General features: G+C 46.3%; 1 protein-coding gene across 1 annotated transcript in view; it reads right to left on the bottom strand.

The window, feature by feature from the left end:
- LOC141088650 (uncharacterized) overlaps positions 1–14,182 on the bottom strand; it is a 51,014-nt gene extending 36,832 nt beyond the window's left edge. The window contains exon 1 of the mRNA XM_073574794.1: positions 14,137–14,182. Coding sequence (XP_073430895.1) covers positions 14,137–14,166 — 30 coding nt within the window. The 5' untranslated portion in view covers positions 14,167–14,182. The remainder of the gene's footprint in view (positions 1–14,136) is intronic.
- Positions 14,183–15,201: the final 1,019 nt, after the last annotated feature.

The raw sequence follows: 15,201 nt of genomic DNA, 5'->3' as shown, positions 1-15,201 counted from the left end.
GTGGTCTGTGACCATTCCTGGCACTTAGTGACCGGTGTCAGTGGTCAGAATCAGCTGTCAGAAACCCCCTGTGTGTGCAGGCTATTGCTCAAATGTAATAAGCCATTCCTGGTCATATAGGCACAGGGACGGATTATTACGTCTGATGTCAGAAAGGGGTTAATAGCTCATCATCTGATTTCCTTGCCTGGTGCCTGACAGAGAGAGACACAGAAAGAGCTATTAATCATGCAAAAGAGGCTTCTGCTGGTTGGAAAAACAACCTATGGAGGTGGAGGCTTGTGAAGTGCTCTAACATTCCGAGAGCACTTACTGACCCATTTGTATATGAATTAAGATGCTGATTATTGAGAAAGCAGCAACAGAAAAAAGATATAAAGGTGACTAGAGTTGAGCGAAACAGGTCGGTCCGATTCAAAAATCGCCGACTTTCGCCAAAGTCGGGTTTCGCGGATTGAAACCCGACCCTAGCATGATGACGGCCATGAGGTCGCCGATCAGTGCGCCAAAGTCGCATTTCAAATGATGCTTTCAGCGCCTTTTCTCACCCAATGATGGAGGACGCACACTGTGGGCAACGTGATGACATGCGCAGCGGCCAGCACCATCTTAGAGAAGGGCATTGAAGTGATTGGCTGGCTTTGTGTGGCGTCACAATGGGTATAAAAGGCTGTGAACGCCGACCGCCATCTTACTTCTGCCGATCTTACAATAGGGAGAGGTGCTGCTGCTGATTCTGAATAGGGAGAGAGTTAGGCAGGGAAGAAAAAAAAAAACTGCTTCTGCTGATAGCGCTTTTCACTGTACAGTTAGTGTGCAGTGAAAGGGGAGGATTTTTGTTGTGTACAGCAGCGCTGGTGGTGATTAGGCTGCCTTTTAAGGCTACCTGCTAGCTGCATTGCTGTGTGCACACTGCTGTTCAAACTGCTTTTTTCAAAGCACTCCAAATTTTATTATTTTGTCCTGGTGAGTTACTGAGCATTTATTTTTTCACACACCATCTAGCGGTGTACGCTCCTCATACACTACCGTGTACCGGCTGGTATCACGGACAAATAGAAGCTATCTGGATGTGTCTCTGGAAGAAAAAGCCGAGGAGTTTGTCTGTCTTTCCAGACCTACACCTTAGAGTTGTGTCCGTTTTTCAAACAGTTTCGTATATCTGCTGTTTGATTATGGTCAAAACTAGACAGAGATAGCGTGTGTCAGTCCGTATACAAATACACGGAGCTTGACAATTTTCATACAGACACCATCTAGCGGTGTACTCTCCTCACACACTACCGTGTACCAGCTGGTATCACGGACAAATAGAATCTATCTGGGTGTGACTCTGGAAGAAAAAGCCGAGGAGTTTTTCCGTTTTTCCAGACCTACACCTTAGAGTCGTGTGTCCATTTTTCAAACAGTTTCGTATATCTGCTGTTTGATTATGGTCAAAACTAGACAGAGACAGCATGTGTCTGTCCGTATACAAATACACGGAGCCTGACAATTTTGCATACACACACCGTGCAGCGGTGTACGCTCCTCACACACTACCATGCACCGCCTTCTAGCACGGACAAATAGAAGCTACCTGTGTGTGACTCTGGAAAAAAAGCCGAGGAGCTTTTCCATTTTTCCAGACCTACACCTTAGAGTCCTGTCCATTTTTAAAACAGTTTCGTATATCTGCTGTTTGATTACAGTCAAAACTAGACAGAGACAGCGTGTGTCAGTCCATATACAAATACACGGAGCTTGACAATTTTCCATACACACACCATACAGCGGTGAACGCTCCTCACACACTACCGTGTACCGCCTTCTAGCACGGACAAATAGAAGCTACCTGTGTGTGATTCTGGAAAAAAAAGCAGAGGAGTTTTTCCATTTTTCCAGACCTACACCTTAGAGTCCTGTCCGTTTTTCAAACAGTTTTGTATATCTGCTGTTTGATTACAGTCAAAACTAGACAGAGACAGCGTGTGTCAGTCCATATACAAATACACGGAGCTTGACAATTTTCCATACACACACCGTACAGCGGTGAACGCTCCTGACACACTACCGTGTACCGCCTTCTAGCACGGACAAATAGAAGCTACCTGTGTGTGATTCTGGAAAAAAAAGCCGAGGAGTTTTTCCGTTTTTCCAGACCTACACCTTAGAGTCCTGTCCATTTTTCAAACAGTTTCGTACATCTGCTGTTTGATACGGTCAAAACTAGACAGAGACAGTGTGTGTCAGTCCATATACAAATACATGGAGCTTGACAATTTTACATACACACATCGTATAGAGCTGTCCGATTCTCCAACAGTATTGTATACTGCCGTTCGCATTACAGTCACTTTTATACCTAGTCAGCGTGTGTGTTTGACACTCCATAAATACATATACAGAGATTGTTAGTTGCACAAAAATCGTATACAGCTGTACACTTCTGATACAGTTCCATATATCTGCTTGTTGGATTATGGTCAAATACATACTGTGAGAGCTTCTGTGACTAACATAATATATACGTTTATTTAATTTGTTTAATACACCTTACACAGCTGGACGCTCCTCATACAGTACCATCTCTCTGCTGGTACTTTTGGTACATTTTCCCAAACATGAGGAAGTATGGTGGAAGAGGCCACGGACGTGGGCAGGGGGGCGCAGCTGGTACTGATGGTGGTGGTGCATCGGCTGGTTCTGGCAAAAGCACAATAGCAGCTAAGGCAGGAGGTGTTGATCCTGCATCATCCTCTGGCCCAAGAAGGCATGTAAGGTTGCTTTTTCTTGGAGTAGGAAAACTGCTTTTAAAGCCGGAGCATCAGGGACGGGTTTTGGCGTACATTGCCGAAACAGCCACCAGCTCTATTGCCTCCTTTTCTGAAGTTACAAAAACTGCAAGCACAGAGTCGTCAGTGCAGGCTTCTGGTCAGGAACCACCTCCGGTCGAAACCTGCAAGCACGGAGTCGTCAGTGCAGGGTTCTGGTCATAAAAAACCTCTTTCCTTGTGTCCCTCACCCCCACCAAAAGTTAAGGATGCGGCAGCCCACACTTCAGATTACTCTAAGGAGCTCTTTTCACATACCATGCCTGGGTTATCCAGTCAAATCCTGAATTCCCCAGTCCAAGATGAATCTTACATGGAGTGCACTGATGCACAGCCACTGCTAGATGATTCTCCTAGTACATTGACCCACAGCACTAGGAAAACCAGGTTCCCCTTCCCGCATACTATACCACTTTACACTGTGACACAGAGGAAGGTAAAGAGGAAGGTGCAGATGACTTTGAAGAGGAGGTGATGGATGACCCAGTTCTGGACCCGGATTGGCATCCTTTGGGGGAGGAGGGTGGCGCTGGCAATAGTTCAGATAAGGAGAAGGTTCCGCAGCAGGCATTGACATCGCAGCAGCAGTTATCTAGCAGGTCCGTAGCTGTCCTAAAACGTGGAGAAAAACTAAAAGAGTAGCAGGACAGCTTGACCAGATGGTCAACTTAGCACAGTGTGAAAGGCCAGAAAATGTTTACCATAGTAGGAAGAGTGCAGTGTGGCACTTCTTTGTCCAAAATCCTACTGATGAGGCAAAGGTTACCTGTAGGAAGTGTGGAAGGACCTTTAGCCGAGGTAAACACCTCAGAAATTTGAATACCAGTTGCATGCTTAGACATTTAATCAACATACACTTGCAAGCGTGGACGGACTACAAAACCTCAGGTAGCACATGTGCACCTGCTCCAACTGAAGGTAGCCAACAATGCTTCATCGTTACCCCCACTGTAAGACCACCGCCACCATTAAGCACACCACCAGCACTAAATGTGGAGGTGTCGTCGCAAGGCCAAAGCACTCAGGGAATCACAATGGTTTTGCAACACAACACTGAATCTAGGCCATCACCACCAATACCATCACCAACCCCCTCTCACTCCATCTGGTCCACCGCTACTTCCCCCATATGCAGCTCTCCAGTCCAGCTCACCCCACCAGACACTCTGAGTAGGACAAGAAAGTACTCATCCTCTCATTCGCGTACACTGTGTTTGAGCGCCTACATTGCCAAACTAATCTCATTAGAGATGATGCCCTACCGTTTGGTTGAAAGCAAAGCTTTCCGTGACTTCATGGCCTATGCTGTCCCACGCTATGACCTACCCAGTCGGCACTTCTTTTCTCGAAAAGCCATCCCTGCCCTCCACCGGCATGTGAAAGACCTCATTGTCCATGCACTAAAACAGTTAGTGAGTGGAAAGGTGCACCTCACAACAGATGCATGGACCAGTAGGCATGGCCAGGGCTGTTATGTGTCCATCACTGCGCACTGGGTTAATGATGCAGGCTCCACTGGGGACAGCGGCGGAGGAACAGTGCTGCCTAGCCACGGTATAGGAAACAGTTGGCTGTAGGCTTTCGCTCCTCCTCGTCTATCAACGAAAGCTAGTCCACAGAGTGCAGTCGCACGAGCACTACATCCGCAGCTGCCAGTGTTGCGCATGAGGTGTCCCACTATCTAACAACTAGTGGTAAGCGTCAACAAAATCAAGTGTGAACATTAGCAGAGAAACTTAGCTTTAGATGACTGGAACAGAGCTGAGAACCAAGACCTGACAAGCAGAAGGAATCACCACCACCAGAGTAGGGCGTCGGCTGTCTTAAATCCAATTTGAGATTCCTGAGGTCCAATCGTCATCCTCATTCTCAGGTGGCAGATTTCTACTGATTAAATCAGCCTCACTACCTCCTGTTACCACCAGAGGGAGCCTGGAAGGAGAACTCACAACTGGACCAGAAAATGAACTCACAACAGTTGGCTATATGCGTTCGACCCTCCTCCTCCTCCAGAAGCGAAAGCTCGTCCACAGAGCGCAGTCGCACAAGCACTCCATCCGCAGCTTCCAGTGTTGCACACGAGGTGTCCCACTATCGAACAGTTAGTGGTAAGCGTCAGCAGGCTATGTTAAAGATGATGTCTTTGGGCGACAACAGACACACCGTGGAGGTACTGGCCGACTGACTACTTGCAGTGACAAACAGAGTCATGGCTGGGCAGTCTACATCTTGAGGCAGGCAAGGTAGTCAGTGATAACGGCCGTAATTTTGTGGCAGCCATAGCCCGTGCAAAACACACACATACCTTGCCTGGCTCACACTTTGAACCCGGTGGTGCAGTGCTTCCTTAACAATTATCTGGAGTTAACATCCCTGCTCCATAAGGTGCGAAGACTGTGCTCGCACATCCGTTGCTCGGCCATACACTCCAGTCGCATGCAGAAGCTGCAGCGATTGCTCCACTTCCCCAAGCACCGCCTAATCATAGACGTTGCAACAAGGTGGAACTTCACCCTGCACATGGTTGAGAGGCTGCGCGAACAGAGGCAGGCTGTAATGCATTTGTGGGAGGATACACGGGCAGACAGTTTGCGGGAAGACATGGAATTGTCGGATGTGCAGTGGTCAAAGCTGAAAGACCTCTGTAAAGTCCTTCAGTGTTTTGAGAAATGCACACGGCTGGTAAGCGCAGACGACGCCATCATAAGCATGATCATCCCATTTATGCGTCTGCTCATGCAAAGTTTGATGCACATTAAGGATCAGGCGTCTGCAGCGGAGGAGGAGGAGGAGGGAAGCCTTGATGACAGTTAGCCATTGTCTGGTCAGGGATCTGTCCTGGATGAGGTGGAGGAAGAAGAGAAAGAGGAGGAGGATGAGGATGAGGGGGATGATTATTTTGGGCAGCAGGATGTTTCTCAGGGGGCAAGAGAAAATGCTGGCATTCCAACGTCAGGTACAGTGTTTGTGCGTGACTGTAGGGATGTGGATTTGCCAGAAACTGCTCCTCCACCCACCACGGGCAGTGCATCATTGACACCTGGAACAATGGCCCACATGTGCGATTATGCCTTGCGGATCCTATAAAGGGACCCCCGCATTGCCAAAATGATGAGGGATGACGACTACTACTCGATCCATGCTACAAAGGCAAATTACACAACACCATGCCACAGGAGAACCTAGAGGTAATATTGGCAAACAAACAAGCATCTCTGGTAAACCGTTTGTTTGAGGCTTTCCCAGCACAGAGCAGCGGTGCTGGTTCTCCCACGAGCCGTAGTGGGCACAATGGAAGAGGTGCTCGTGTTGCACACAGCAGAAGTGGCGTTGGAGACAGGGGTTTAATGACCATGTTGTGGAATGATTTCTCAAGTACCGCTCACACGACTGCTAATACTGCATCGATTAAAAGTGACAGGAGGCAACAGTTGTCAACTATGGTTACAAATTACTTTTCCTCCCATATCGATGTTCTCCCTCACAGGTCATTCCCCTTTGACTATCGGGTCTCTAAACTGTACGCCTGGCCTGAATTGGCACAATATGCCTTACAGGAGCTCGCTTGCCCTGCTGCTAGTGTGTTATCTGAAAGTCTTCAGTGCTGCTGGATCAATCCTGAAAGAAAAAAGGACCCGTCTGTCGACCCAAAACGTTGATGATCTAACCTTCATTAAAATGAACCATGCATGGGTTTCAAAGGATTTTGTCCCACCTTCCCCTGATGACACATAGGTTACCAGAAAAGTGCCTCGGTTTTTTCCTCCTCTTCCTCGGACTTGCCCAATTACGCCCTTTGCAGCAGCTGAATGTCCAGCCAACACATCAACATATGCCAATTTTTAAACCTCCATAACTGGGCTGCCCACCCCTCCCCCAACGGCTGGGGTCAAGACCTGGCGCACCTGGGCAAGTGCCGTTGCTCTGAACAGGTGAATGGGCCCACTGATGGCCGACAGCAATGGCACAGGGCCTCTCATAGTACAATAGAGTGTCTCAGATGGTGGGAGGGCACACTCGCCGTCAGACACACCAGCGTACTATGAAGGGCCCTGTGCCAGTACCGTCGACCACGATTGTGCCCCCCCTGCTTGGTCATGGCCACAGCACTTGCAAGTTGCAATACTTACCTCTCCCTGCTCCACCGCTGTGTAGTATGGGCAGTTAAATCCTTCACAGGGACGGCCACTAGAAATTTGGTTTATTGATCAATGATGGTTAAGATGTAGCTATGGCCTGTCCTGCTGGCCTTTACCTTCAGATGATCAATGGCTTCCATTTGAAATGGACGTCAACTTACAAGCGGATGCAGTGGTGGTTTATGATCACCTTTCACAGTTGTGATAGTCACAGACGTGTGATATTCCTGTCACCATTTTTCAATGTCTCCTCTCATGCCAATCCAATGGAATCACCTACGGCCTGTGGCTTCTGTCTTTTGCACTCCAAAATGACCAGACACATCTTGATAGGCAGTGAGGGCCATGGGTACATCTCTTCCTGTGATCACAATTTGATGGAGACGAGTAACGGTGATGTGATCCACGCTACTGCGATAAAGCAATCCCTTCTTCACAAAGAACCTTTTTCGCTTTCTCCACAGACACAGTAATTGAGGGTCTGCATTGCCTCTGCAACATCGACCGGGAGGTTTTCCCACGATGAGTAATTCCAAAATTTCTGATAACACTTGACTTTGCGTCTATACTTGTATCCATGTAGTTTCCAGTAGCGGAGATTCTGGACTGGCTTACTGAGATTGAAATATATACAAAGATTTAAAAGTACCACAACACTGTATACTGGTGTATGCTATGAGTACCTTTTCCTTTTTCTACTTTTTTATTTCTGGTGTAATACATAGTGAGCCTGTGAGTGTCTATGTCTGATTCCGGAAGTATAGACGGAAATTTAACCCTAGACTGGACACACCTGGTATGTGCTGATACAGTACCCTCTTTCAAAAATTTGTCTTAAGGTATCATCTGTAGGATAACCAACTGTGGGGGGGGACCCTCTTCTTGCTGCAGACAAACACGAGACTGAGACAGAGTTTGTATTGAAAAGGTCCGTTTTTAGTGCCCATCCTTCTGTCGACAACAGCAATTCACCACAGCCGGTTCACATTTCACTGTACACAGGCCCTGGTACTTTCACTTCCTTTGTAACTATAATCGTTGCGTCCTCTGTGGCTCTTCCACTGTGGCTGGCCTAGGCCCAACCACCACAGCGCTGCACCAGTCTGAGCACACCGTCCGTTTGATAGCCCCAGGCCGTCTTCGTCTGCGGCTACCATCCTCTGGGCCACCCCCCCATGACCGCCTCAACTGTCAGTCCTCTCTGGAGGCTTTCCACTGTCTCTATTTCCTCAGCAGAACTTCCTCTTTACTGTGCTCCCTTCGCTGACTGACTCTTCCAGAACCTTTCCTCAGTCTTTTATACTTCCAGTTCTGGTAACTCCGCCAACCATCACCTAACAGTTTCTCTGGCCAATGGCAGTTATTCCATCCCACTCCTACACTCTCCACTGCCCTCTAATGGGCAAGCTAAAACACTGCACCCTTTCTCTTTATCTTACCGGTTTCACACCTACACTGCGCTACACCTCTGCTTCTCACTACAGGCTGGTTTGTCTGTCAGTCCACCTTCCCTACATCATCTATAGTGAGTGAGCGTGTGTGGGTTACACCTTCTATATATACGGTGAATCGGAGAAACAAATTTTTACACTATACTCGATACAGCTTGTATCTTGTTGTACAGTATCTTTGTTCGACATTTAGCATTACGGTCAAATCCATACTGTGTAAATGTCTGAGAGTGACTACGGGACTATTTATACGGAGATTTCAATTGTACCCTAAAAAATATATAGTTGCTATCTTGTTATCCAGGACCTGTTTTACAACATTTTTTATTATGGTCAAAACCAAACTGAGTGAGCATCTGAGGGTGACTACGGAAATATATACCGATATTTTCAATTTGGCCAACACTGTATACAGCAGAACGCTTCTGATACAGTAACCTTTTTAGCTATTTAGATTCTGGTGTAATCCATAATGAGCCATTAAACGTCTGTCTGTTACTCCGGCAATATATTTGGAACTTTAAGATTACCCCAACACTGTATACAGCTGTACACTTGTGTTACATAACCCATTTACAGCTTTTCATATTTTTGTGTAATCCATACTGGGCCTGAGAGCGTTTGTGTCTGCCTCCTGAAATGTATACGGAGAATCAGAATGTTTACACTATACTATTTATACCTTGTATCTGGTGATACTGTACCCTTTTTCAACTTGTTATTTTATTGGGTAATCCATACTGAGCCTGTGAGCATCTGTGTATGCCTCATGAAATATATACGGAGATTTACTGTTATCCATAGACTGTATAGAGCTGTACGCTTCTGATACAGTACCATATATCTGCAGGTATTTTTGGTCCATTTTCCAAAACATGAGGAAGTATGGTGGAAGAGGACGCAGATGTGGGCAGTGGAGGGCCACCTGGTACTGATGGTGGTGGTGGTGCATCTGGTGGTAGTGCCAAAAACACAATAGCAGCTAAGGCAGGAGGTGTTGAGCCAGCATCATGGTGTAGCTCTGGAAGGCCTGTAAAGCTCCCTTTTCTGGGAGTAGGTAGACCGCTTTTATAGCCGGAGTATCAGGAACTGTTTGTGGCTTACATTGCTGAAACATCCTCCAGCTCTATCGCCTCCTCTTCTGAAGTTGTAAAAAATGCAAGCACCGAGTTGTAACTGCAGGCTTCTGGTCAGGAGCAACCCCTTTCCTTGTGTCCTTCACCCACACCAAAAGTGAAGGATGTGGAAGCACACACCTCAGATTACTCCATGGAGCTCTTTTCACATACCATGCCTGAGTTAATTAAAAATAGGGCCAATCATGTACTGGAGCAATGTAAATGGGGCAGATCAGACAGTGGAGCAGCATATAAGGGGCCCATTATACACTGGAGCATTACAAATGGGGCCATTATATATGGAGCATTATTGGAGCCCATCATACACTGGAGCATCATCCATGAGGCCCATCAAGTACTGGAGCAATGTAAATGGGGCAGATTAGACACTGGAGCAGCATCTAAGCGGCACATTATACACTGGAGCATTACAAATGGGGCACATTATATATGGAGCATTATTAGGGCCCATGATACACTGGAGCATCATCCATGAGGCCCATCATGAACTGGAGCATTGTAAATGGGGCAGATCAGACACTGGAGCAGCATCTAAGCGGCCCATTATACACTTGAGCATTACAAATGGGGCTCATTATACAGTGGGGCAAAAAAGCATTTAGTCAGTCAGCAATAGTGCAAGTTCCACCACTTAAAAAGATGAGAGGCGTCTGTAATTTACATCATAGGTAGACCTCAACTATGGGAGACAAACTGAGAAAAAAAAATCCAGAAAATCACATTGTCTGTTTTTTTTTCATTTTATTTGCATATTATGGTGGAAAATAAGTATTTGGTCAGAAACAAGCAATCAAGATTTCTGGCTCTCACAGACCTGTAACTTCTTCTTTAAGAGTCTCCTCTTTCCTCCACTCAATACCTGTAGTAATGGCACCTGTTTAAACTTGTTATCAGTATAAAAAGACACCTGTGCACACCCTCAAACAGTCTGACTCCAAACTCCACTATGGTGAAGACCAAAGAGCTGTCAAAGGACACCAGAAACAAAATTGTAGCCCTGCACCAGGCTGGGAAGACTGAATCTGCAATAGCCAACCAGCTTGGAGTGAAGAAATCAACTGTGGGAGCAATAATTAGAAAATGGAAGACATACAAGACCACTGATAATCTCCCTCGATCTGGTGCTCCACGCAAAATCCCACCCCGTGGGGTCAGAATGATCACAAGAACGGTGAGCAAAAATCCCAGAACCACGCGGGGGACCTAGTGAATGAACTGCAGAGAGCTGGGACCAATGTAACAAGGCCTACCATAAGTAACACACTACGCCACCATGGACTCAGATCCTGCAGTGCCAGACGTGTCCCACTGCTTAAGCCTGTACATGTCCGGGCCCATCTGAAGTTTGCTAGAGAGCATTTGGATGATCCAGAGGAGTTTTGGGAGAATGTCCTATGGTCTGATGAAACCAAACTGGAACTGTTTGGTAGAAACACAACTTGTCGTGTTTGGAGGAAAAAGAATACTGAGTTGCATCCATCAAACACCATACCTACTGTAAAGCATGGTGGTGGAAACATCATGCTTTGGGGCTGTTTCTCTGCAAAGGGGCCAGGACGACTGATCCGGGTACATGAAAGCATGAATGGGGCCATGTATCGTGAGATTTTGAGTGCAAACCTCCTTCCATCAGCAAGGGCATTGAAGATGAAACGTGGCTGGGTCTTTCAACATGACAATAATCCAAACCACACCGCCAGGGCAACGAAGGAGTGGCTTCGTAAGAAGCATTTCAAGGTCCTGGAGTGGCCTAGCCAGTCTCCAGATCTCAACCCTATAGAAAACCTTTGGAGGGAGTTGAAAGTCCGTGTTGCCAAGCGAAAAGCCAAAAACATCACTGCTCTAGAGAAGATCTGCATGGAGGAATGGGCCAACATACCAACAACAGTGTGTGGCAACCTTGTGAAGACTTACAGAAAACGTTTGACCTCTGTCATTGCCAACAAAGGATATATCACAAAGTATTGAGATGAAATTTTGTTTCTGACCAAATACTTATTTTCCACCATAATATGCAAATAAAATGAAAAAAATAAACAGACAATGTGATTTTCTGGATTTTTTTTTCTCAGTTTGTCTCCCATAGTTGAGGTCTACCTATGATGTAAATTACAGACGCCTCTCATCTTTTTAAGTGGTGGAACTTGCACTATTGCTGACTGACTAAATACTTTTTTGCCCCACTGTATATGGAGCATTATGTGGAGCTCATCATATACTGTATGGAACATTATATGTGACTAATTATTTGGTATGGAGAAATATATGGGGCTCATTATTCTGTATGGCGCACAATGTGGTGGCCATAACACTGTTTGGAGTAATATACTGTCCTTTTTTAGAGCTATTGTACAATTTAAAATAGATCAGTCATGTCATGAAAGCAGTGAAGTATGTGTCATTGTACTATACCTATATTTCTGTGGCGTATCGGAGCATCATGAGTTGTGGTATGTGTTAAAGGGGCGCACTGACACTCTTTGGCCTAGGGCACACGAAAACCTGGAGCCAGCCCAACCCCCCCACAACTTTAGCCAAATAACCCCGTTTTCAATGCGTAACTATTATTAGGAAGTAAATTAAGATTGACAAGCTTCAGTTATAAGAATTGATGTTTTTGCCATTGAAATGGGCACTGTAGGTGTGTTTACTGTCTTCCACTCCCTGCCGACTTTGCTTCCCCATTGACTTGCATTGGGTTTCGTGTTTCAGTCGGCCTCCGACTTTTCCCTATAGTCGGCCGATTTCGTTTGACCCGACTTTTGCAAAAGCCGGGTTTCATGACACCCGACTCGACCCGAAAAAAGGCAAAGTCACTCATCTCTAAAGGTGACAATGTACTTACCATATTTTTTGCTTTGTAAGATGCACTTTTTTTCCCCCAAATTTGGGGGGAAAATAGGAGTGCATCCTACAATGCAAACATAACTTTTATTGTGCTGCCGCTGCGGGTGTCCGTTACTTGCCGCCACAGTGCTGGGTCCTCCGAGTGCTGCCGCCGCCTCGCTGGGTCCCTCGGTTGCTGCCGCCGCCACGCTGTGTCCCCCGGTGCCTGCCGCCGCCGGGCTCTGTCCTGTCCTGCGTGGGGGGCTCTGCCGTTCCTTCCATGCCTATGCGGTGGCTTGCTTCCTGGAAAAAGGCCGCCGCCCAAGCGCAGATGGAGATCTCGGCACTGAAATCTCGGGAGATAAGATTTCAGCACTGAAATCTCATCTCCCGAGATTTCAATGCCGAGACCTCCATCTGCGCTTGCGCAGCGGCCATTTTCCCGGAAGCAAGCCACCGCACAGGCATGGATGGAACGGCAGAGCCCCCCACACAGCACAGGACAGAGCCCGGCGGCAGCAGCACCCGAGGGACCCAGCGCGGTGGCGGCAGCACCCGGAGGACCCAGCACAGTGGCGGCAGCACCAGGTACAGAGTGGGCGACAGCACCCCGGGGACAGAGAAGGGGATAGACTGGGCGACAGCACCCCAGGGACAGAGTGGGAGACAGTACCAGGGGACAGAGTGGTAAGCAATAAGACGCCTGGATTATAAGAAGCACCACCATTTTATTAAAAAAATGTTTTTTCCTATTTTTCTCCTCAAAATTTGGGGTGCGTCTTATAATCCGGAGCGTCTTATAAAGCGAAAAATATGGTAAATTTCATAAAACTGCATTTCCATACAGTATATGTGGTTTGAGGGGAATAAAGTTACTGACAAATTATTTTTAATATCACTTATTCAGTGCAACACAATATAATATCCTATATTAATTCATCTCAATGTAACATCATAAGGCTACTTTCACACATCAGGTTTTCGGCGTCAGGCGCGATCCGGCGTCGTGCCGGAATGCCGGATCCGGCAAATGTTTTGTAAAACCTGATGTGCCGGATCCGGTTTTCTGCCGGATCCGTCTTGTTCTTGACAGACAAAACCGGATCCGTCTCATCCGGTTCATCCGTTTTTCTATCTGTTTTTCGACGGATTACGCCGGATCCGGTTTTTAAAATTGACCCTTGTGGCCTTCCGAACGGGATTGGCTACTGGAAAACTATATATAGCATGTTCCTACAGCCCTTCTTTGACAGGTTGTAGTGGGCAGAGCTACTGAGCATGGTCAGACCAAAAAAACCGGATCCGGCCACCGGATCCGGCTTTCGCCGGATCAGGCGCATTGCGGCGCTCATAGGCTTTCATTGTGTGAAAAAGCCGGACGCGCCGGATCCGGCGTGTCCGGCTTTTTTGCCGGAGACAAAAAACGTTACAGTAGCCGTTTTTTCCAGACGCCGGATCGCGACACATTGCCGGATCCGGCGAAAACCGGATGAAACGCATGGCCATCCGGCGCGATCCGGCGCAAATGCAAGTCAATGGGGGGGAACCGGATCCGGCATTGCATTTCGCCGGATCCGGTTTCTGTCAAAAGCGCCGGATCGCGCCTGACGGCGAAAACCTGATGTGTGAAAGAGGCCTAAAGCTACCTAATAATTCAGTGCACTTTTTTGAAAAAATGAACCTTGTTCTACCCTATAAAATGGCTAATGTCTGGATCACTGCCTTTTTATACATGCATAATGAGAGGCTAACAGAAAAAATAGCTTACCTTAGTGAGAATTCTGTGTAGTGGATGCATGTAATATTGGTGTCTTGTGCTTTCAGATTAAGGACAAACTATGCACTGTAACTTGGACCCTTTTTATATGCAGATATCTAGATGCAATGCATGTCTTTGTGAACTTTTTTTGCGGAAAATTTGGTTGCAAAACATCCTTAGGATTATGCTATCTGCAAACGCTGGACTTTCACAGATGTTACAAGAGTGTTGCAATCATTCCTTGCATAACTAAGGAAACTGATAAAAGTTCACTAAGTCACAGCAGGTATTATGATAACTAGCAGGAGCAATAATGTTTTTTATGATGAATTGACAGATTTTTTTAGAAGGGAAAGCATCAGGAAATTTAAACAATAGTTTTGTCAGGGGTCAACTTTTCAATAGAAAAGTCATGAAACTATTTTACTCATACTCTACTGCATACTCTAAGGAGAATACCAAAAGACAATATGTGCAGGAATCTATAAGAATGATGTCATTATTTTCATAATGAAAAAAATAATAGTGTATGAGAAGAAATGCACAATAGTGGATAAAGACAACATGGGGGAGACTAATAGGGCCTAAACGAGCAAGTAAGAGGCAAAAATATTTCACCAAAAAGGACAACAACAACCACTGTTAAGAAGTTTTATAAAAGAATACGGTTTGAACAGTAGCACCACACATTGAACAACAAGAATATGTCATAGAACAAGGAATTAAAGGGGTTGTCCATCACTTGGACATCCCCTTCACAATTACAAAATTCTCACCATGTAGAATAAGACACGTTATACTTACCTCCAGCGACGACAGCACTGGAGCTCGATTGACTATATCTCATGTGAGCCCTACTGCTAATCAGTGGCCGCTAATGGATCACTTCATTCTCACTTCCATCAGACGTAGCTGACATTCAGAGAAAGTCAGAGAGCTGCAATAGCTCTCACTGTCCTGGCACCAGAGGTGAGTATAAGGTGTTTTTATTCTACTTGAGGGAATATTGTAATCATGTTGGGGTTGTCCGCTTAATGGACAATTCCTTGAGTGTAAAAATTAAAGATAAAAATC

The sequence above is a fragment of the Dendrobates tinctorius genome, unplaced genomic scaffold, assembly GCF_039654945.1.
Source record: "Dendrobates tinctorius isolate UK_male_01 unplaced genomic scaffold, ASM3965494v1 ptg000040l, whole genome shotgun sequence".
In the NCBI taxonomy this organism is placed as follows: Eukaryota; Metazoa; Chordata; class Amphibia; order Anura; family Dendrobatidae; genus Dendrobates; species Dendrobates tinctorius.
The sequence above is the reverse complement of the archived record's forward strand: the minus strand, read 5'-3'. Positions and strand labels throughout refer to the sequence as shown.